Source organism: Acinonyx jubatus, chromosome B4 (assembly GCF_027475565.1).
Source record: "Acinonyx jubatus isolate Ajub_Pintada_27869175 chromosome B4, VMU_Ajub_asm_v1.0, whole genome shotgun sequence".
NCBI classification, from domain to species: domain Eukaryota; kingdom Metazoa; phylum Chordata; class Mammalia; order Carnivora; family Felidae; genus Acinonyx; species Acinonyx jubatus.
The window spans coordinates 74,464,558-74,487,624 of record NC_069387.1 but is presented as its reverse complement, the minus strand read 5'-3'; the positions used below and the strand labels follow the sequence as shown (position 1 = coordinate 74,487,624).

At 47.6% G+C, this 23,067-nt stretch overlaps 1 protein-coding gene and 1 long non-coding RNA gene across 2 annotated transcripts; one reads left to right on the top strand and one right to left on the bottom strand.

The window, feature by feature from the left end:
• Positions 1–596: 596 nt before the first annotated feature.
• Positions 597–9,810, bottom strand: LOC106969359 (uncharacterized). Its single transcript, XR_003413088.2, has 4 exons — positions 9,509–9,810; positions 5,937–6,069; positions 2,996–3,184; positions 597–1,263 (listed from the first exon to the last, which is right to left on the bottom strand). It is a non-coding gene; the product is annotated as an uncharacterized LOC106969359 (long non-coding RNA).
• Positions 9,811–9,849: 39 nt separating this feature from the next.
• LMBR1L (limb development membrane protein 1 like) lies at positions 9,850–22,437 on the top strand. The gene is made up of 17 exons (XM_015065789.3): positions 9,850–10,205; positions 13,399–13,483; positions 14,534–14,567; positions 15,599–15,738; positions 15,908–16,011; positions 16,815–16,941; positions 17,497–17,565; positions 17,706–17,770; positions 18,095–18,167; positions 18,259–18,342; positions 18,437–18,513; positions 19,056–19,133; positions 19,283–19,356; positions 19,579–19,669; positions 19,776–19,842; positions 21,472–21,633; positions 21,836–22,437. The coding sequence occupies exons 1-17, from the start codon at positions 10,134–10,136 to the stop codon at positions 21,901–21,903; spliced, it is 1,470 nt and encodes a 489-aa protein (XP_014921275.1). The 5' UTR covers positions 9,850–10,133; the 3' UTR covers positions 21,904–22,437.
• Positions 22,438–23,067: the final 630 nt, after the last annotated feature.

The following is a 23,067-nucleotide window of genomic DNA, read 5'->3' as shown; positions in this document are numbered from 1 at the left end:
CTTGGGTGGCACTGTAGACTGATAACACAATTGCAGCCACCACAGGTCTCGGGAAGGCAAATGCCAGGGCCTTAAAGTACCATGAGGAACCCTAAACTGAATTAGTGACCAAATGGGGATTGAAGGTTTTGAGTTAGTGCTGAACTCACAAAGGAAGTCGGTTATGTGAGCCATCTGAAGACCCTCTGAAATATCCCTCTCTGTTCTTTTCTGCAAAACAAGAAGGAAAAGTAGCTAGGCCAGAGCCTGGGAAACAACAACAAATCAATGCGGAGAAGAGTTTGCTCTTCAGGAAGACGGCCTGGATGGCCTAAAATCAGGGAAGTAAGCACACATTCCATAGAGCGTGTGCAGTGGTGCCTTTTCAGAGACCTGAGGCACAAGGCAGGGACAGGATAAAGCCAGAGTTTTAACTGCATCTGTTCTATTTTGAATGGGTTTTGTGTGTGTGTTGGAGGTGGGGGGGTTTATATTTTTAAGAAAATTAAAAATCTAGGAGCCTGGGTGGCTCAGTCAGTTAGGCATCCAACTCTTGACTTTGGCTCGTCATGATCTCCTGGTTTCATGAGTTTTGAGCCCCACGTCAGGCTCTGTGCTAACAGCATGGGCCTGCTTAGGATTCTCTCTCTCCCTCTCTCTCTGCCACTCTCCCATTCACCCTGTCTCTGTCTCAAAATAAATAAAAAAACAAAAAAAATTGATTAAAAATGTTAAAAAAGAAAATTAAAAATCTGTAATAAATAAACCAAATGCTAATATGACAAGCTGGTAGTAGGTATGTAGTTGTTTGCAATTTTATCTATTGCCACATAACAAATTGCCCCAAAACTTTGTGGTTTAAAATAATATGTGTATTACTTCAGGAAGTTTCTGAGGGTCAGGAATTCGGTGGTGGTTTAGCTGGCATAATTCTGTCTCTGGATTTCTCATATAAGGTTGTAGTCAAGATGTTGACTGAGGCTGCAGTTCCCTGAATGCTTCATTGGGACTGGAAGATTTACTTTCCAAGGTGATTCAGCTGCCCATCTTGCAAGTTGGTGCTGGTTGTTGGCAGGTGGCCTTAGTTCTTTCACCAGATGGACCTCTCTTCAATAGGGCTGCTTGAGTGTCTTTAGGACATGGGAACAGGCTTCCCCCAGAATGGGTGATCCAAGAGAGGACAAGTTGGAAACTGCAGTGTTAGGACTTAACCTTGCAACTCACACTCTCATTTCTACAATATCCTATTTGTTACACGTCAGTCCTGTTCAGTGGGGGAGAAAACTGCACATTGACAAGAGAGAAGAATCAGTGGGAGTTATATACAAACCCCTAAATCTTAACGTTTCTATAGTATAGAACAATACCACTTATATTATCCTTTTTTTTCCCTGTATGCTTGATATATTTGATTTTTTAAAAGGGAGGAAGCTTGGGGGTGCCTGGCTGCTTTAGTTGGAGGAGCATGTGATTCCTGATCTCAGGGTTGTGAGTTCAAGCCCCGTGTTAGGTGTAGACATCACTTAAAAATAAAATGTTGGGGCATTTGGGTGGCTCAGTTAAGTGCCTGACTCTTGATATCAGCTCAGGTCTTGATCTCAGGAACAAGCCCCACATTGGGCTCCATGCTCAGCATTGAGCCTGCTTAAGATTCTCTCCCATCCTCTCCTGCCCTTCCCCCACTCTCGTGTGCACTGTCTCAAAAAAAAATTTTTTTTAATAAGGAATAATAATTGGAACACCTGGGTGGCTGAGTCGGTTAAGCTTCTGACTTCAGCTCAGGTCATGATCTCACAGTTTGTGAGTTTGAGCCCCTTGGTGGACTCTGCACTGCCAGCACGGAGCCTGCTTCAGATTCTCATTCTCTCTCTCTCTCTCTCTCTCTCTCTCTCTCTCTCTGTCTCAAAAATAAACATTTTCAAAAGAAAATTTAAATTTTTTTTTAATTTTAAAATAAATAAATAAAAAGGAGGAAATCTCTACTTTAGAGAGATTTTCCATTTTCTACAGTTCAAGCTCAAAATTTTTTTGTTGTCTTAATTTACGCTATCCTTTAGAATAAACACCTCCTATCTACATTCCTCCTGGACCATCTAATCCTCTCTATACTCTAATTATGTCGTTACTGATCCAACTGGCTGCTTGAGTTCAGTATTCCCTCTGTCCCTTCTGTTCCCAATCATCTTATATGTCAAAATGATGATTAGTAGTTACAAGTACTCAAAACCTTTGGTGACATGAAGTACCAAGTGGGAGACTGGGGGAGGGAGGCAGGGGGGATGCCTATAATGAAATGCCAAGGCAGCCAGGAAATGCCATCAAGTATTCCTTTGGGGGGCACTGGGGTCTGATTATCTATATCTCTGCCCTGGCAGCAAGCACAATGCCTGGCCATGATTATGGCCCATGGAATGCTCTAATGGAAGTAAAAAGACTGTTTATTTCCCCCCTAGGACAGATTCTTTATTATTCTATTCAATATCAACATTAAACCCAAGGGGTTTGTAAAACGTATTCATTCTGTTTCCAGGCCCAGGTCTCTTTAAGCATCTCCTGAGGAGTTGAGTTTCAGGGTAGAAAGGACTGGGAAACAGACTGAGACACTTGACTTTTTGTTCTGTCATTAGTCAGGGTCTCTTAACCTTCTAGGCCTATTTTCCCTTTTGCACTACAGATTCCCATTCTTCGTTTCTCAGAAGAGGGTGGTGAATAGTACAATCACATCTGGAAGGACTTGAAGTTTAGAGGTGTGCATCTAAGCTTAGGAGATGAGGGGCAAGGTACCCAGGACTTGACAGCTCAACTCAGTGAGATGCCAAAGCCACTGGCAAAGGAAAATGAGCAATCTATTTAGAAAAGAAAGAGACATAAGTAAAACCCAAGAAGGGTTTACTTAGAGATGGTAAGGATGATGATGATGATAACAATAATCATAACGATCATTCACCTTAACTACATGAAGACTTTCAATTTATACCCACCCACCTTTTTTTTAAACACCAGCATGCTTAAATACCTTCACAACGCAGTATCCTTGGCCACTTTGAGGTGACCTTAAAATGAGAGGAGCCCAGTGCCTCATTTTCCTTTTTCTTTTTTTTTTTTTTTCTTTTTCCAAATAACAGATATCATTGGCAGAGAAGAAGGGAAGTGATACCAGCCCTCTGATCAGCCTGGCCTGGTAGGACCAGAGGCCTTAAATTGCCTGCCAAAACATCAGAAGGAATAGGAGTCTTTCAGCCCTATTGTACCTTTCAGATTAAGAGACTTGAATGAGAGAGAAGAGAAAAGGGCATTTTCCCTTTCCAATCCAACAAATTCCTGGCAAATTCCTGAATGCCCTGCAGATGGCACCACTGACAACAAGTTCTCTGCCCAGAAGAGCTGAGCTCACATTTGTGAACTCTGCCCTGTCACCTTGGACCTGAGCATAAAAGATACGTAATAAACAGGAAGTGACTGACTTGGCATCCCTGGCTTGTCATTTTTTGTTCTGTCGCTTCCTAGAGGCAGCTGGGCCTCGTGCTAGCCATTATGAATCAGGCAGCCACAGGATTTAGGAAGTCCCATACCCCAGCTGTTAACTTCAGTTCCTGCCTCAAGGGTACTCTCCAGGGTTGGATAGATATAAAAACATGGCTTTGGGGTCAACATGTAGTAAGGGAGACTGCCAGATCAATCTGAACTGATTACTGACACAAAGTCAATAACTACCTGATGATATAGAAATTATCATGTAGATACTGATCATTGTGTTGTGAGGCCCAGCTACTTCCTCCCTGCCATCTGGTCCATAAACCAAAATAAATGTCTTTCCCCACCCATCCCTCAGCTGACCAACCCATGTCCCAAGTGACAGCTTGCTATATGTTACTATGTCCAACTGTGATGGAATCAGGCTCATCGTCTCATTCCTGCCTGGGACCTTCACTCTTCCCTCTACCTATCATAACTTTTCCAACCATAACTGCCCCCACCTCTTTGTCTAGTTAACTCATACTCTTTCTTTGATGATGGAAACTTAAGTGTTACCTCTTCAAGGACTTAAAGATTAGGTCAGGGTAGGTCAGATTTCCCATTATACACCTGAATAGAACCTTCTACTTTTCTCTTAAAGCATTGATCACATTTTGGAATTATATCCTTATTTGTGTGATTATTTATTTAATTAGTATATTTTTCCCCTATCAGATTTTATAAGCTCTACATCTGTTGTGCTTACCACTATATTGCCAGTATCTAGCTTGGTGCTTAGTGCATGAATGGCACTCAACAAATATTTCAAGAATTAATTTGGGGCAAGAACAAAGATTCAAATTTTTAACTCTGAAAGCTAGAGATGACTCCCTCCACTGCCTTCCGTCCCCGCCTCCCCCTTTCCCAGGCCCAAAGATGCCTCTGGAAGACACCACTGTAGATAGTGACATTAAATGGAGGTGGAAGGGAAAGCTGTTCTAAAGACTCTTCGTAAATAGATCTCTTAACTCCCTCTGGCCCAGCTCGAGTGTCTTATGATACTAGCATGCAGGAGCTTCTACTCGCTCACACTGACCAAATTAACGTGTGCCAGGGGCCAAAGTGTGACCCAGCTATCAAAACGGGCTGGTGTCACCTTAGATATTCCATCTATACATCAGTATACAAAACTAGGCAGGGGAGCATTCCCACCATCCTCTTCACTGGTTACCCTGCTATGCAAACTGTTTGTCCAGTACTGGGAACCTCAAAGAGGATACAGACAGGCAAGAAAGTTCCCTCTAAGAGGTGAGTGGAATGCTAAGGAGTCTTGGGTAGAGGAGTTCAGAGAACTGAGGATGTTTAGATTAGAAAAGAGAAACCCAATGAAGATCTGCTGTCCAGAAATGGCAACAGCCTTATTCCTCAAAACCCCGGAGGGCACTGCAAAGGATGGGGGAAAATATTGCAGCTTACTTTCTAATAATTAGCTAGGACCAACAATGAGCCACTATGTCATCCATGTTGTGAATGGCAAACAGGGAGAAAGAACTAAAGATTTCTAAGATCTCTTTCCATCCCCAGAATCCAGGATTTCACAAAGTTTCCTCCTATCTCTAAGCCAATCTTTCATTATGACTGTTTTCTCAAATATTTTTGGAGAGGTCAGAGATGAGTAGGGACAAAGGAACAGAATCTCTCAAAACATGTTTCTTAAACTCTTCCTCTAACGCCTGCCAACAAGTTCTCAGACCAGTGAGGACTTACCTAAAAGGAACCTCTGGTTTTCTGGCTTCCCTGGTACCTTAGATAGGAGGGCAATCCCAAAGCTGCTAGTCCATTTCTAGGAGCTGGTGCAATTTCCATCAGAGAAAGGAGGAGGTTTACAGCCTTAGCTTGGGCTGTTATAACAAATACCATAGACTAGATGGCTTAACAAACTTTTATTTTTCATAGTTCTGGAGGCTGGGAAGTCTAAGAATTGGTGTCTGGTGAGGGCACCCTCCCTGGCTTGCCTACTTGCTATGTCCTCACAGGTCAGAGAGAGAAAGCTCTAGTCTCTTTCTCTTCTTATAAGGACACTAATTACATCAAGGGAGCTGTATTTCATTTACACATAATTACCTCTCAAAGTCCCCACCTCCTAATACCATGACATCAATGGATTAGGGTGTAACAAAAGATTTTTTTTTGAGGTAAAATTGACTAACATTAATTTGGGACATGTAAAAACAAAATTCACGCAAAATATCATAGTCTATAGCGTTTTCACCTCAGAGCTGGATGAAATCTTCCTGAAGTCCCAGGAAGTCCTGGGCATAAAATCACCCTGAAGGTAGCAAGATTTTTTTCTGTACTTACTGTGTTCTTCCTGGGAAAATTAGGACATACAGGTAAGCAAAGAGAAAATGAAGATCACTCATAATGTGGAAAGTTTCTTGTTTAAAGAAAAGGGTAGCTTTTCCAAATCCCCCTCTCTGTCTCTCTCCTGCCCCAGTCACCTTTGGGAGCGGATGTCTCTGGTCTTCTGTCTGTGCCTCTCAAGATGCAGCTCAGCAATAAGTCTTCATCATTTGGAAGGTCAAAGGTGGCCTCAGATGTGGGGGGGGGCACTTCCCAGTGTTCTTGAGGGTACTGAAATTCAAGTTTTAGCTTTTTTAAAAAAAATTTTCAAACATTTATTCATTTTTGAAAGACAGAGAGAGCACAAATGGGGGAGGGCTAGAGAGAGAGGGAGACACAGACTTTGAAGCAGGCTTCCGTCTCTGAGCTGTCAGCATAGAGCCTGAGGCAGGGCTCGAACTCACAGACCACGAGATCATGACCTGAGCCAAAGTCGGCTGCTTAACCAACTGAGCCACCCAGGCACCCCTCAAGTTTTAGCTTTCTATTACACTGAATATCTAAGCAGTATAGTAATGAAGAGACTACAGAAGTGGGGGGTATATCCACAAAGAGGCAACAGCAGAACATTCGGAAGAAGGGAAGCTTTGGAATCAGACAGGCTGAGTTCAAACCCTAGCCCAACCCTTACTATAGTTGGCCCTTGTACAAGTTAATCTCTTTAAACTGATTCCTCATCCATAAAAGAATAAAGTCTATTTTTAGGGTCCTTTTGTCACTGAATAATCTATGAAAAGTATCTATTAGGGGCGCCTGGGTGGCTCAGTCGGTTAAGCGGCTGACTTTGGCTTGGGTCATGATCTCGCGGTCCGTGAGTTCGAGCCCCGCGTCGGGCTCTGTGCTGACAGCTCAGAGCCTGGAGCCTGTTTCAGATTCTGTGTCTCCCTCTCTCTGACCCTCCCCCGTTCATGCTCTGTCTCTCTCTGTCTCAAAAATAAACGTTAAAAAAAATTAAAAAAAAAGTATCTATTAATGTTTAGCACTTAGTGGAGGCTCAATGTGTATTAGTTCTCTTCCTTGTTATGCTTGAAGAAGTTGAAATTAACTCTCCATAATTAGTTACCCCTTCTCTACTAAGAATGGGTAACTAATCTCATAGGCAGATCAAATCCATTAACACTGAGTGTTTACTATGAGAACTGCACTGAGGTTGGACAGAAAAGGATGCATCAGAAGCCAAATACAGGTTTCCAACTGTTTCCTTCCAACTTGAAGGAAAGAGGAAAGGAGAAAAAATATAAATGCAGGTAAATTTAAACAATACAAAAGATTTAAATAATAGCTCAAGATAATGTTATAGTGCATATATGCCTAATTGTTCACTGAACTAGATAGCTGAAATGATACAGACAAAAATCCCTTCAGGAAAGAATGGGAAAAAAGACATTACATTATTGGCAAGTTGAGCCTTGGAAGTAGATAGGATTTGGACAAAGTGAGATTTAGTAAGTTTAAAAAGATACTAGGGAGTGTCTTTTTGCATAGTTTTCTGAGTGGTAACTCAGTAATCTTGGAATCTCTTGCCAATTCTAAATATAGGCAGTGAAAAGACAGTTATTGGCTTCCAATGGATTTGTAAACAAGGGCTCAGAGACTTGTGAGCAAATAAATCAGATTTCCCCTGGGCTTGAAACCACTTTCTCTAGGAAGTATTCTAGATTCTCTCTATTCTGAGCTTGTCTTCTACCATGCAGTTCCAAGTTGATATGTTTATTGATATTTTGCCTTTTAAAGTTCACTTCAGTTGTACATATCTGTACATTCTAGAAGGTGATAAATCTCTAAGCAGAATCTATGTCAACCAGCTGTTGTAAGAATCAGATTTAATAGTCTGTGGCTTGGGTGATGTCACAGCACATTGTAAACTGCAAAGGACGTTGAACATTAGATTTTTAGATTTAGAAGCAATCTGAAGGGTGTTCTAGTTTTGCAAATGAGATTAAATATAGTCCAGGATGACAGTGCTAGAACTAGAACCCAGGACTTCTGATTATTAGCAATGCCTGCCATCTTTTCTCACTACATTTGTTAATATTTGAATGTCTGCATGTATTAGGTACCTGGCTAAGGGCTAAGGAAATAACTACATTCAAGACAAATGATTCTTCCCCTTTACAAGCCTATATGGAGGACAGGACAAACAAATGCAAACAAATCAAGCTATGACCATTTGTTATAAATAATATGACAAAATTAGTTTGCTTTAGATAACTTAGTGAGGGAAGACTCCTCTGGACAATTATCATTTAAGCTCAAACCTGAGATTTAAATCAGCCAGAACTGAATAGGGAAGGAGGAGGGGAAGAGGAGAGCCATCTGGGCAGAGGCAACATCAAATACAGAGCCCTAAGGAAGAAAAGAGTTTGACAATGTCCACCAGGAGTTGACCAAAGGCTGGGGTTAAGATGGTACCAAGTTGAAGCAGTAGAGAGGGGTTAGCTCATAGGTTACAACCTCAAATGCACAGCTGGGTTGACAATGTAAGTGGAAACACTGGTGAGGTGTTAGCGCTTCCCCAGTGATAAAGACTGTGAAATACTAGAGCACATCCTGCCCCATCTATAGGGTCATATGTCCTTGTTGCCCAGTTCTGCCAGATCTTCTATTTAAGAGACAGAAATCTAAATTCTTAAGGTGTCCTGATTTTTATAGGTTTGTTCAAATTTGTTTAAAAAAAAAAACACTGGAAGCCAAACAAAACACAATATGGTTATCCCCAAAACACACTCAACAGCCCAAGCCACCTCCCTGTGCTCACTTTTCCTTCCTTGCAGCAGATCCCAGGACCCAACCAGCGATCTTCATCTCTTTGTAACTACCCCCTCTTCCCACTGATGTTCTCTCCACCCTAAGCTTAGTTGCTAAGAGGGAAATCAACTCCTTAGCTCCTCTCATTATCTTGCTGTCACCAAAGACAGATGTGTGTGTGTGTGTATACACACATATATATTTGGTATGTGCACATATATACAAGTACATTAATTTTATTTCCCAAGATCCTACTGCAAATCACTGGGCAAACAAAGAAGGGACAAAAATGACTTGCTCCAGAGAAGTTAACCAGGGTACAGAATTCAGCTGTTAATTCTGGCCCCTGACTTTTGCTCAGATAGTAACTGGATGCAGTCTAGGCCGTTACAATCGGGCTCTTTTTCTTCAGTGGGGGGTTTTGCAAAACTCAACCCTTCTTTTGAGTTTCCCTTCTCCCATTTAGAGGACGAGTTCAACTCCATGAAGGTGGAACTTCCCAAACAGTGCATATTCCAAGGTGGCAGGAAGAGAACTGGCATTCCTTAATTGTGTGACCTTGGGTACGTGACAACTTCTCACCGTTTTCTAATCTCTAAAGTGCTAATCACACCGTCCACTGAGGGGCTGTTGTGATGTAAAAATGAGAGAAGTCTGTAAGGTGAGTGGCACATAGTAGGTGGTCAGCTAACATTTGACTCAGTCCCATTAAGCAATGATCCCGTGGGCATTTCCTCACAAAGTTTCAGAAGATATTTCTGTGGTTCTCTATGCAGTTTTCTTCACTATTTGCTCCAGCACACACTAGGCCTCCCACAAAAGTTACTGAGTGAAAACTCCTGGCTGCGGAGGGGCCCCACCCCAACATAAACACCTTTTCGGAAAATGCTGCTACAGGCCTTGGGTTACTGGGCTGCGGTACCTTTCAGAACCCCCATGGCGCTCTCCCATCCTGCCTGGCTGGCCTGGTCCAAATGGGTCATTTAACCACGGTCAAATTAAAATCTTGGTTGCTCTGGCAGTGCGAGAAGAGACCTCTCTGAACAGCAGGAGCTGAAGGAGGCAGTTGTTTAGTTTTAGAACTGGCACTGTTAGGGCCCCAAAGATCCCGCCTCTTTCCACGGGGCGAGCCTATCAGCGTTCCTTTGGCGATGAGCGGCAGCTCCTTAGGAGCCAATGAACTCAGCTCGCTGGAAGAAACTGCCCACCCCTTGTGTCGTCAGTTGGTCTCCAGTAAGATAGAACCAGCACCTGCGCTTCCTCGTAGCAGGCTTGTTGGCGGGTGTTTGCGTTAAAGTTAACTGAGGCCGGACCTTAAAGGGGAGGGAGGAGAGGGGGCCAGGGCCCTTTAAAACCAGGCGCCTGGTGCCTGCCCCTTTAAGGCGTCCGGACGACTGAATCTGAGCTCCAGATTATCCCGAGTTTCCGTCGCAGGCTGCGAGGAAAGGCTCCTTGGCTGGGTCCGGGTGCGTGGCGGCGGCGGCTTCATCCCCGCTCGTCCTCCCCGGGCCCGGAGACACTCCCGCCCCAGTCATGCTGAGCAGAGTATGGAAGCAGCTGACTACGAAGTGCTATCCGTGCGAGAGCAGCTGTTCCACGAGAGGGTTCGCGAGTGCATTGTGAGTACGGGACCCGGGCAGGAAGGGTAGGACCAAGAGGGGGAGAAGCACGGGTGTCGCGGGAGAGGGAGAAGTTCGGGTTGGAGTGCGACCACCTAGGCTCAGAGCCAGGTCCAGGGATGAGCGACCAAGGGCCCCGGCCTGACAGAAGGAGGGACTGGTGCTCCGGCTGGTGAACCCCCAGATCGGATCAGTAGGGTAGCTGCGCGGTAAACAAAGCCGCGGGTCGGTTTCCGTTCCTCCCCTCTACACGCCCCTCCCCCCGCCCGCCCTCCTGCCTCCCCCCACCCTTGCTGGGGTTCAGGGCGTGGGCCTGCGAGGCTAGTGAGTTTTATCTTCGTAGTCGGATAGTCTGAGAGGGATGGCTTTAATTGAGGGAGGGCTTGTTTGCACTACCCGCAAACTCCACTGATGTTTCACGAAAAGGGGGACGTCCAAACGCTGAACTAGATTCCAAGAAAAACTTGGGAGGTGTAGGGGTGGCATGTCAGAGGAACGGGGGACTTTGATGGGTCTCCCACTTCGGAAGAAAGGACTCTTGCTGGGAGGGATTCTGTGTAGAGATGGAGAACAATTAAGTTTTCCCCTTCTTTTCCTTCTCATTGGTGTTTGTTAGAAACCCCCACAAGCGAAGGTTCCTAGCTCCCCGGCCACGCCGGGATTTCCCCTGTGAATGTCCCTCTCCCTCCCCAGTGCTCCAGAGAGCCGCAGGCTGCGTTCCCTACTCCCTCACTGCCACCTAGAGCAACAGCTGAACCTGCCACACTGTGATGGACGCCTCACTCCTGGGCCCCAGGGGAGACCGGTGGCACTTAGGGAGCTGCATCTTCCTCAGGCCTGCTTTCAATTCTCATCCCGCCTCTATCTCCTTCCTCAGACTTCCGAGAGTAGCCCTCACCCCCAGATACTAAATAGAAAGCAAAAAGGGAAGGTCTGGAAGAACAGAAGCCTTAATGAGAAGGGAGACCCACTGATGGGGTCATCCTTTATTTTTCACAATCTGCCCTGGGCAGCCTCAGACTGGAGGAGAGGTAAAGTGAGCCATGACATAACTAGGTCTGCTCTTATCTGTGAGGACTGAAAAATAGGGAATGTATCAGTCCACGTGTGGAACTCCAGATCAGCTTTCCTTGGGTGATCCTTAGTGGATAGTCCCACGTGGTGAGGTTGGGCATATTGTGGAGACACGCCAGGCCTTGAAACAGTGTAGGGATAGAGGCCCACATTCCTAGAGAATGGGGAGGGATGAGACCTTGGACAGAGAAGCAGCCTGCTAAATATCTCCCCCACTCTTTAGTACTGTTAGCTGAGGACATCAGTGCTGGCCAAGGGCAGCCTGAAGGCTTCTCGTGCCTCCCCCACCTGGCTCCCATGCACTGCTCTAGAGAATGACCTAGCTTCTGCTGGAACTGCGTGGAACTCCAGCCTGACCTTTTGAGCCCTCCCACCTTCCTGGCTGTTACGCAAGCCCAAGGGCAGAGAGAGCACTAGGCAGTAGAAATCTTCAGTACAATCGGAGTAACTCATTCTACTCAGCTTCCCTAATATTAAAAGCTAAAATTTTGTTCTAGATCCATTGTTCTTGGGTCTCTTTGACTTCTTCCTTCCTTGTATAGATCACTGTATGCAGATTCCCTGTAGGGTCAGCTCCTCTTGGGAACTGGAGGACCCACAAGACTGATCCTGCTTTCTTTGCTTACTTTAAATGCAATTAACATCTCATGGTGCCTGGTTGGCTCAGTGGGAAGAATGTGTAGCTCTTTTTGTTTTTAAGTTTATTTATTTATTTTGCGAGAGACAGAGACAGTGCAAGTGAGGGAGGGGCAGAGAGAGAGGGAGAGAGAGAGAGAGAGAGAGAGAGAGAGAGAGAGAGAGAGAATCCCAAGCAGGCTTCTCACTGCCAGCGCATAGCCCCATGTGGGGCTTGAACCCACAAGGCCATGAGCTCATGACCTGAGCCAAAAGCAAGATTCAGAGGCTTAATTGGCTGAGCCATCCAGATGCCCCAGAAGAGTGTGTAACTCTTAATCTCGGAGTTATGAGTTCAAGCCCCACATTGGGTGTAGAGATTACTTAAATTAATTTTTAAAAATGCAATAACATCTCTTCTCAAGACTCTAGCACTGATTGCAGAGCCAAGCTGACCAGTGGCTCCTTCCCCGGACAGCAGCAGATTACTTGGGGTACGGTAGGGACGCATGTATGTGCAGAGTTACCTGGCCAAGTCCTGCCATAACTGGTGATTGGAGGGCCAGTTGCCCAAGGGCACTGAGAGGCCTGGCTCCGGAGCTGGAAGTCACTTGAAGTAGGGACCAGGAATTAACAGCCTTTAAAGGGGCTGATGTGAGCCCTGGGTGTTGTATGTAATCAATGAACCACAGGAATCTACCCCAAAAACCAAGAGCACACTTTACACACTGTATGTTAGCCAATTTGACAATAAATTATATTATAAATAAATAAATACATACATACATAGGAAAAAAATAAAATGATTATAAAAGAAAAAATAAGTAAAAAATCAAAATCAAAAAAACAAAGAGGGGGGCAATGTGGTTCTAGAAATGTAGATTTTAGATGTTGGGCCTCAACTAAGGTCTATTCTGAGGGACAGGGGATTAAATGAGGCTCTAGTTTAGCCCAGAGCAGGTCTGATCTTTCAGGGCCCCTGAATAAACACAGAGTAGAAATTCTGAAGTAGTCTAGGAACATGATTCCTACTTATTCTCTCCCGGAGCTTGGGCCAAAGTGGCAGCAGGGGAAGGGGAAGAGGGAGGAAGAGTGAAGGATCAGGACAATGCAGGCATCCCCTTCTTCCCTGAAACCTGCTATTCTTTCCAGTAATGTACTAGGAGTAAATTCCCTCTGGTTCTGTGGCTCATTTCAGGCATGTGTGTACGTGGATCTCTAGGAGTTTTCTGTGCCCATTTACCAACCAGGGTTCAGCTGAAGCTATTTTCTCCCAGACAAACCTTCATAGGGCTGGACGTAGTACTGTCCCCCCGTCCCCTTTCTGGTGCTTCTTAGAGGCCCCTGGGGCCTGACCAGAAGAAAGTACTGGGGAGAAAAATGGAACCCCGGGAAGCATGGTGCCTTGTTTTGGGAAAGTGACTCCATAGAATTAACAGGCCGCAGGGGCTGTGGAATATGCTGGGGATTAGAGTTTCTCATCCCAGCTCACACTCTGCCACAGATCTCAACACTTCTGTTTGCGACACTCTACATCCTCTGCCACATCGCCCTGACCCACTTCAAGAAGCCTGCTGAGTTCACCACAGGTACGTGACTTTCCTCCCTCCTGCCTGTCCTCTGCCAGGGATCCTGTTGCCATGGGGCCAGCCTCAGGAGAATGGGCCTATGGTGCCTGCTGGGAAAGGAGAGTCAACTGTTTCGGAGCCTTTGCCTGTTCTGCTTCCCTTCCACAGGCAGGGGCAAGGTGGTACAGTGGAAAGTCTAGACAGAAGGGTCTGCAACTGATAAAGCCACTGGGCAAGTCATGTAACTTTTCTGACATTCAGTTCCATCCCCTACAAAACAGGCCTAATAGTCTCTAACCAGCTCATTGACATTGTGTGGACCAAATGAGATGGTTAATATGAAAGCCCTCTGTGAACCTAAAATGGATATTATGGCGAGTGTTACCATGGGTACAAGCTGTTCTCTCCACTAGTGCATCCACACCCAGTAACAGAGACCTGCTGACCACTGGGACCCCAGGACCTGGTGAAGGTGGACTTTCTCTTTATAGAGAGCCTAAGTGTGCTCAGATTGGAGCTTTCCTTCCCGTAGGCATTGTGCGATTCGGGTGACACACTTGCCCCAGTTCCCTCCACCTGCCTGTCCGGATCATCCTGTCCCGGCCCTAGCCTTTCCTTCCCTCCAGAAGGCTTCATGAGCCCCCACCCTAGAAGACAGTTACTCCTCAGTGTAATGCTCCTGAGGGCTTTCTCTGTGACTCTCCCCTCCCCCTCCCCTGTTTTCCCTTTGCTTAATCCAGCCACTGATGTAACCAGCCTTACAGACCAGTTGTTTCTTACGTGTTCAGCTTGCAAAGAGGAACCTGCAATGAGAGATTGTGGGGAGGGAGGGAAGTGAGAGAATTTCTGGCCTGTACTCTCTCTGCCTGGGACCACAGATCTTAAAGCTGCCACCTTGGCCAGAGAATAGGTTGTGGGTTCATAGTGTGGACTCTCCCAGAGCCTCCTGTCCAGCTCTGCCTCCGGGTAGGGAGGGGGTGGCAGGGCCCACTGCAGCACAGATGGTTCCCAGAGCTGCCCACTGATGTCCTACCTCTTCCCCTTGCCCCCCCCCCCCCCCCTCTCTCGTAGTGGATGATGAAGATGCCACAGTCAACAAGATTGCGTAAGTGTTGCTGCCTCAGCACCTGGCACCAGGAACCTTTAGAAGCTGGGATCTAGTGAGACTCCTGGAGCCAGGGGGAGAGTGAGGTGTTGTACAATGAAGAGAGGGCTTCTGCTGCCACTCCATTTCTGGCTTCTTCCGGCTTCACCCCACCCTGGAGACGCTTGGAAAAGCTGTTGTTCCTGTCTTCCTGGTTAGGCCAGGAGTTTCTGGGAGCCTCTTGGCCAGGGACTGTGATCTGGGGCCTGAGTCACCGGAAGTGGTTCCAGCTTGGCTTCACCTCCCAGTGACCATCAGGGAGGCAGTACTGCAGGGATGTAAACCAATGGAAATAGAGCAGGGGATGTGGAAGGTGGAACCTTCAAGGGCAGGGCATGCTTGGTTCTGAGAGGATAACCCTTGCTCCAGGCTGTTAATATTATTCACCAGCACATATAGGGAAAATAGAGAGATGACCCCTCCAGGTCAACAGTTTAGAGGAAGGCAACCTTCCCCTCTTGGTGGACCAACTAGATAAAAAAGTGTCTCTTCTTTTCAGCTGAGGCAGTCCTGGACACAGGCCTTGGCTATCAAGCTGGGTTTCAGCTCCTCCTTATTTTCCTTTGCCTAGTGCCTTCATGCAGGGCATAGCCATATGGGGTGACCCTGCTCTTATTTGGGCTGGAGAAGGCAAGCTCAGAAATCCACATCTCTGAGCAGAGAAGAGAAGAGAAGAGAAGACAAGCCCCTTAGCTTGGCATACCTGCCATACCCAGCAGGCATCTGTAGGAGGACCACATTCCTGGAGACAGTCTGGGCAAGTGTCGTGGCAGATGACATGAATGCCTAAGGTGTTCCCATTCTTTGTGCCAGGGCTTCCTTGGAGGGGGTGTTCAGGGGGGCAGTGGTAGTGCCCTAGCTGGATGGCTCCTTCCCTCAGTCTGTCACTGCTACATGTAGTTCACAGGTGCCCATGGGGACAAATAGGGCTTCCTGGGCCAAAGGGAGTAAGTGCCCGAGCTAAGCAAGGGCACCACCCATTCTCTGCCCAGGCTCGAGCTCTGCACCTTTACCCTGGCGGTCGCCCTGGGTGCTGTCCTGCTCCTGCCCTTCTCCATTATCAGCAATGAGGTGCTGCTCTCACTGCCTCGCAACTACTATATCCAGTGGCTCAACGGCTCCCTCATCCATGGTACGTTGCTCCTGGTTGCAACTTGGGGTGGGGATAGGAAACAGGTATGTTCAGACAGACACAGACAGCCTAGGCCAATTAGTCGTATATCACCCCACCCTTGCCCCCTCCTCTGCCACATGATCAGTCCCGCCCACTGACCACCTCTGCTTTTCCTTTTTTGCTCTAGGCCTCTGGAACCTCGTTTTTCTCTTCTCTAACCTGTCCCTCATCTTCCTCATGCCCTTTGCATACTTCTTCACTGAGTCTGAGGGCTTTGCTGGCTCCAGAAAGGTGAGTGGGGTTATACCCAGGCAGGAAACAGAATTCCACTCAGATGGTTCAACTGAAGAGATTTTTTTTTTTAATTTTTTTTTCAACGTTTATTTATTTTTGGGACAGAGAGAGACAGAGCATGAACGGGGGAGGGGCAGAGAGAGAGGGAGACACAGAATCGGAAACAGGCTCCAGGCTCTGAGCCATCAGCCCAGAGCCCGACGCGGGGCTCGAACTCACGGACCGCGAGATCATGACCTGGCTGAAATCGGACGCTTAACCGACTGCGCCACCCAGGCGCCCCTCAGCTGAAGAGATTTTAACAAAGACTATTGGCAGAGGTTTAGTCAGAGTTAAGGGGACCAACAAGGAGTTTGAAGTGCTACTGGCAGCAGGAAGTCATTACCACCTCTAGGCCTATGGGAGCAAAGGGAAATAGTTTCTGGAACCCACTGATACTTGAAGCTGGAAGGTGCTTCACAGCCACTGCCAAAACCATAAAGCCAAAGGTAGGAGGAAACTGAAGAAATACCCTGATCCCTCTCTTCCTATTTTCCACTCTCCTGCCTGTTCTTCCCAGAGGGCAAAGAGCTTACGTGATGCAGCCCTCAGGGGTCAGCCTCCCAGGGCAAGGCAGGATAGAGAAGGTACCTGAGGAGGGGGTTCCAGATGAAGCCTATCCTGTATAATGAATGTCCCTAGATGTTCCCTGTCTCCTGAACCCAGTCCTCTCTGGTTTCCCCAGCCAGGCTGCCATCCCCAGTGTCTCCTACCTTCCCCTGATGTTGAACCTGACCCTCATCTGTTGTCTCCTCCTATAGGGTGTCCTGGGCCGGGTCTATGAGACGGTGGTGATGTTGATGCTCCTCACCCTCCTGGTGCTGGGCATGGTGTGGGTGGCCTCGGCCATTGTGGACAACAACAAGGCCAGCAGGGAGTCACTCTATGGTGAGAGAGCCAGCTTCCTCCCCACCCTCCAGGCTGCGTGACTCTGCAGTTGGCTGATGTTCCTCTGCCTGGAACAACTGTATCCCTCTAAGGTGGAGAAGGTTGGGACCATGTTTCTTAGACTGAAGTTTCAAACAGATGGACTTCAGGCCAAGTCCAATTTGCAGGAATGATCCATTGGACCCATGCAATGATTAAAAATATAAAGGTGTCAGTTGCTGAAATGTAAAAGTTGGGAGATTTCACATTAAATATCTAGATTTATGGCTTTTTCTGACAAGGTTGAGGATCCAGCCACACTAGACCCCAGGGACTGGGTGGGCCTAATAGCAGTTGTGTTCTTTAGATATGGCTTAAGACCTCCAGTTTGGTCCTATGACTTAGGACCCCGCTGCTTCCTGTTCTGCTGGCACTAGGCCAGCTTTCCTCATTCATATTACTTGCCTAACCCCTATAGGCTTGTATGTGGTGTCCTTGCTAGTCTCTGAAGCTTGCTAGCTAGCCCTCAGGAAGCTGGAGGAGAGACGAGCTGACTTACTTCTTTTTGACCCTTAGACTTCTGGGAGTACTACCTCCCCTACCTCTACTCCTGCATCTCCTTTCTTGGGGTCCTGCTGCTCCTGGGTGAGTGTTCGGGGTCTTGGAGAGCATGGGTAAAGTCCATGGATCAGAGTAACCAGGATGGAAAGAGAGGGAATGGAAGGGTGGGTAGGGAAAGTGGTTGAGAGAAAGGTCTGGCAGGTAACTGGCTCCTGTCCCCACAGTGTGTACTCCACTAGGTCTCGCCCGCATGTTCTCAGTCACTGGGAAGCTACTGGTCAAGCCTCGGGTATGTAGTACTCTTTGCCCTTTGATTCCTGAAAAGCTGGGGCCAAACAGTGAGGCAGGCCTACAGTTGTGTGGTGCACACCTTGCAGAAGGTCCCAGCCTTTGCTGCCTCTTGTGCCTTTCACTTCCATCATCTGGAGCTGGTCACCAGACATGCAAGGCAGAACACAGGCAGTTGGGAGGGACTAGATAAAGCCACTGGCCGCAGGGTGATGAATGAGGGTTAGGGGAAGGAATGAGACTATGGATCCTGGGATGAGCGGGGGTCTCCTGGGCCTTTGGGACCAGGGAACCTCTGACGGTTTCCCCTTTCCCCTCCCCTCAGCTGCTGGAAGACCTGGAGGAGCAGCTGTACTGTTCAGCCTTTGAGGAGGCAGCTTTAACCCGCAGGATTTGCAGTGAGTCATGGTTCTCCCCAGATGGGATGATGGGCATGGCTTGGACAGGGCCCTCAGGACTGGGGGGCAGCACCATCTTCTCTGCCCTCAGATCCCACCTCCTGCTGGCTGCATTTGGATATGGAGCTGCTGCACAGACAGGTCCTGGCTCTGCAGACGCAGAGGGTCCTGCTGGGTACGTAGGTTGGTAGGGATTGATACCTATGTGTCCCCAAGGAAGGTAGCCCTTCATTCTAGGCCCTTGCTAACAGCTTTCCATCCCTGTACAGAGAAGCGGCGGAAGGCTTCAGCCTGGCAGCGGAACCTGGGCTACCCCCTGGCCATGCTGTGCTTACTGGTACTGACGGTAGGTATTCCATTCCTGGTGGAGGTGAGGAATAGTCGGCTCTTGAGTACTTTAGGTCTTCTCAGGGAAGGGGGAGGAGATTCAGGGACCTGGTTATCTTCAATAATAGTAATTGCCTCTCACTGATTGCTACTTTGTGCCCTGCCCTGTACCGAGCACATCAATCCCCATTTTGTAGATGAAGAAACAGAAGCGAAGGGGTTTGCCTAAGGTCATACATGGCCACTGAGTAGTAGTCACACGGGTTTTCTTTGGGATGAAAATAGGGGTTGAAATCTAGTCCATCCCCTCACTTACCATGTTCTGGACTTGGAAATAAGTCTTATCAGTCTGGAGGAAGAGGTACATTTTTCTCTTTGACCAGAAAGCGTGTGTCTTATAATACCCTCAAAGGTATTATAGCCTTGAACAGCCTTGAACAGTCCTACTCAGCTAATGGGAAACTGAAAATGTTGGGCCAGAGTATCTGCTCTTAACATTCAGCTCTGAATACAGCTGTGGGCTGAGGCAGGAATGGAAGTCCATGACCTTGCTTCACACAGGGCCTCTCTGTGCTCATTGTGGCCATCCACATCCTGGAGCTGCTCATCGATGAGGCTGCCATGCCCCGAGGCATGCAGGTACTGGGCCACCCTCCCACCATATCTTTTGGGGAGAGCCTAAGAAAGGCTAGGGGTGAGAGACAGAAGCTGAGGCCAGAGTGAAGGCTGGGTGCTGGGTGGTGCTCCTGGTAGGGAATACTCTATAGTGACACCACTCCTTCTCTCAGGATGCCTCCCTGGGCCAGGTCTCCTTCTCCAAGCTGGGCTCCTTTGGTGCCGTCATTCAGGTTGTACTTATTTTGTATCCTTCTGGAAGCCCACCATTGCCTCTGTCACTGGACTTGTCTCCTGGGACTGTGGTGGGAAGGTGTGGTGGGAATGTTGGGGAAGGGGGCAAGTCTTCACCAACCTGGGGTTCAGAAAGAAGATTTACTTGAAAGGAGGGTTTAGGGGAGAGGTCCATTTCCTTTGAGATGACGCTAATCCTTGGGAGCTGGCCAGTTCTTCCTTAACCCAGTGGCAGTTACCTGATGATATCCTCAGTTGTGGGATTCTACAGCTCTCCACTCTTCCGGGGCCTGCGGCCCAGATGGCACGACACAGCCATGACGCAGGTAGTTGGGGGCGGGGTATAGTGGAAGCCTCCCCGGGGGCATGCATGGGTGCTAGGTGCTAGCAGCTCTGCTACCCTCACCTCCCCTTTTCCTTACTCCCACCCAGATAATTGGGAACTGTGTCTGTCTCCTGGTCCTAAGCTCAGCACTTCCTGTCTTTTCTCGAACGCTGGGTAAGTAGCAAAAGGAGGTAAAGGAATTAATTGGCTTTTTCTGAGTACCTACTCATGCTAAGCTTATACTTTCTATACATGCTGTCTCTAATTCCCACAACAAACCTTCAAGGATGTATTACCCCCATTATACAGATGGAGAAATTGAGGCCCTGTAAAACGCCTCTGTTGAGCTTCAGAGTAGTGTTGCTTCAAAGCTCATACTTCTCCCATTAGCTACATCCCATAGTCTCTCCCTTTTACTTCCATTTTTTGGTGGAGAAGCACCACTTTTCCCCAAATCTTCCTTTGGGCTGGATCCACTAATAAACATTCTCATTTTATAAAGACAAGAAACAGAGAAGCTAATTGACTTAGCGAGTTAGACAACTAGTTTGAAGCAAGGCCAAGTCAGGCTAGAACCCTTGTCTCTTTATTATTATTATTATTTATTATTATTATTATTATTATTATTATTATTAATGTTTATTTCTGAGAGACACAGTGAGACGGAGCATGAGCAGGGAGGGGCAGAGAGAAGGAGGCTCCAGGCTCTAGGCTCTGAGCTGTCAGCACAGAACCCGACGTGGAGCTCAAACACACGAACTGCAAGATCATGACCTGAGCTGAAGTCAGATGCTTAATCAACTGAGCCACCCAGGGGCCCCAAGAACCCTTGTTTCTTAAACCCCAGTCCAGTGCTTTTCCCCACACACTGGGGCATCAGATAATACACTCAATCCTTCTCCCATCTTTAGAGCTATGATCTAGAATTACCTGGTAAAAAGTGTTCAAAAGTATAATAGTTCCCCCCAGGGTAGTATGGGAGTTGCATAGGTCATCCCCCCATCCATCATACCATCATCCATGTCTCCTAAATGATTTAGTATTTACATCAGTTCTGTTTGGTTCTTCAGTTCGTGTTGTCTCCATTACACCATTTGTACTACCAATGCCATGGGGATTTAGTAGGACACTAGACTTGTGGCCCACTAGTTAATTCCTTACGTGGGTTGGATGCAGGTAAGAATATGTTTTTAGATAGGAGAGGGCCCCAATATTTGGACTTATGATGACACTATTATGATGGTTATGGCTCAGTAAGTGTTTGAATAGTGCCTGGCATATATATAGTGCCTTATGTGTGTTGTCCCATTTAATTCTCACAATCCCGTTATTTTCTATACTTGATAGTTAAGGACACCGAGGCACAGAAATTTAAAGAATTTGATCCTGATCACACAATTAGCTAGGGGTGGAGTTTGGATATGAACCAAAACAGCTCTGAGCCTCCACACTGCTCTGTCCCCCAAAAAAGCACTGAGTGACCAGCTTTTAGGTTCCTGGCCCAGGAACAAGTAGCAGGCCCAGGGAGCTCCTAGGGACATGTGGAGCCAGAGGGGGGCCCCATTGGAGGAGAAGATGCCAAACTCTGGAAGGGAGGTTGGAGCAAGCCTAGCTGCTGACATTTTCTTCAACATCCATGAACTCCCTCTGAGACAAGTTGAGAGTGGGAGTCATTAACGCATACGGGAGTCCAACCTATGAATTGCAGTGTTGAGATGTGGCCACCGGAAGGCAGCAGAAAGCTGGGCTCTGAGCCAGGGAGGAGCTGGGGAGCCCACTCCCATCCTGGCCTTTGTACTTCAGGGCTCACTCGCTTTGACCTGCTGGGTGACTTTGGACGCTTCAACTGGCTGGGCAATTTCTACATCGTGTTCCTCTACAATGCAGCCTTCGCGGGCCTCACCACTCTCTGTCTGGTGAAGACCTTTACCGCAGCTGTGCGGGCAGAGCTGATCCGGGCCTTTGGTGAGAGGGAGTGTGGGGGCAGGCTAGTGGGGTAGTTGTGAGGTGGGGCCCTCTGGAACCATGATCACTTATGCAGGAGAGATGGCATGCTCTCTGCTTTGTTTGTAACGTGCCTCAGACACCCATTCTGTGGCTTGGTTTCCTTACCCCCAAGACTGGACCTATGTCCCGCTTTTGACCACCCACCCTCCCTCTTCTCCAGGGCTGGACAGATTGCCTTTGCCTGTCTCCGGTTTCCCCCGGGCATCTAGGAAGACCCAGCACCAGTGACGTCCAGCTGGGGGTGGGAGGGAGAAAACTGGACACTGCCATCTGCTGCCCAGGCCTGGAGGGGCGCCCAGGAGTGGGTGGACCTCAGGACCTGGAATCTGAGAGGGTGGGTGGTAGAGGGGAGCTGAGCTGTCTGCACTGTTGCATAATCTGAGCCAGAGTTTGGGACCAGGCCCCCCTGCTTTTCCAGATTTAACTGTGGGCCTCAGCATGGGATGGGGCTGGGTGACTGGGTCTGGCTCCTGGTCCCAAATCTGTTTACACATCAATCTGCCTCACTGCTGTTCAGGGCCATGCCCGTAGCCATGTTTACATGATTTGATGTGCAATAGGGTAGGGTGGGTTCAGGGGAGGGACTGAGTTGGGGGCAGACTTGGGAGGCAGATTGTCTCCTTTGCCTCTGGCCCAGCAGAGCCTAAGCACTGTGCTATCCTGGAGGGGCTTTGGACCATCAGAGAGAGGAGGGCATAGGGAAGAAGAGACCACAACCATCAGCAATAAAGTTGATTCCAGGGTTTGCTTTGGTTTTTCAAATGGCCTGTCTTTGTCTCTGTCTCTGTCTCTGTGTCTGTTGAACAGCCTTATTCCCACCAGTTCTGAATCTACCAACTGAGAAAAACAGATATCCTGCCCACCATCCTTTCTCTTCCCCCTCCTTCTGCATTCTTAGTATCTTTTAGGGACTTGGGTCTAGTGTTAGGCCATACAATTAAGCAGTGGGAAGCTCCTCCTCCCTTAGCCTTGCTTAAAGCTGACTGGTCCCTTGACTCTTCCTTGTTTTCGTGGTTTGTTTCTGGGCCTTGGTTATTGGGGGGTAAGTGAGCATGAGTGTAGAAATAGGATAATTTCCCCCTATATGCACATGTCCTCAGCCCTGTCCTCCCTGACTTGACTTGGATGTAAAGTAAAAGAAGTGGCTGACTAACCAGGGTTTGTAGTTCTCAGGAAATAATGTAACTCCATCTTTCCGGAGGTTATCAGTGCCTAGAATACGATGCAAGGCCCCTGGTATGTTGCGGGGTAGGGACAAAGTTTCTGCTCAGAATGATACAGATTGTGCATTGTACAACTTCCAGGGGCACCATTCACCTCATAGTCTTTATGTGACTACAGCCATTCTCTTGCAAGTGGCAGTCAGGTGTCTTGAGGAAGGAACACTTTTTT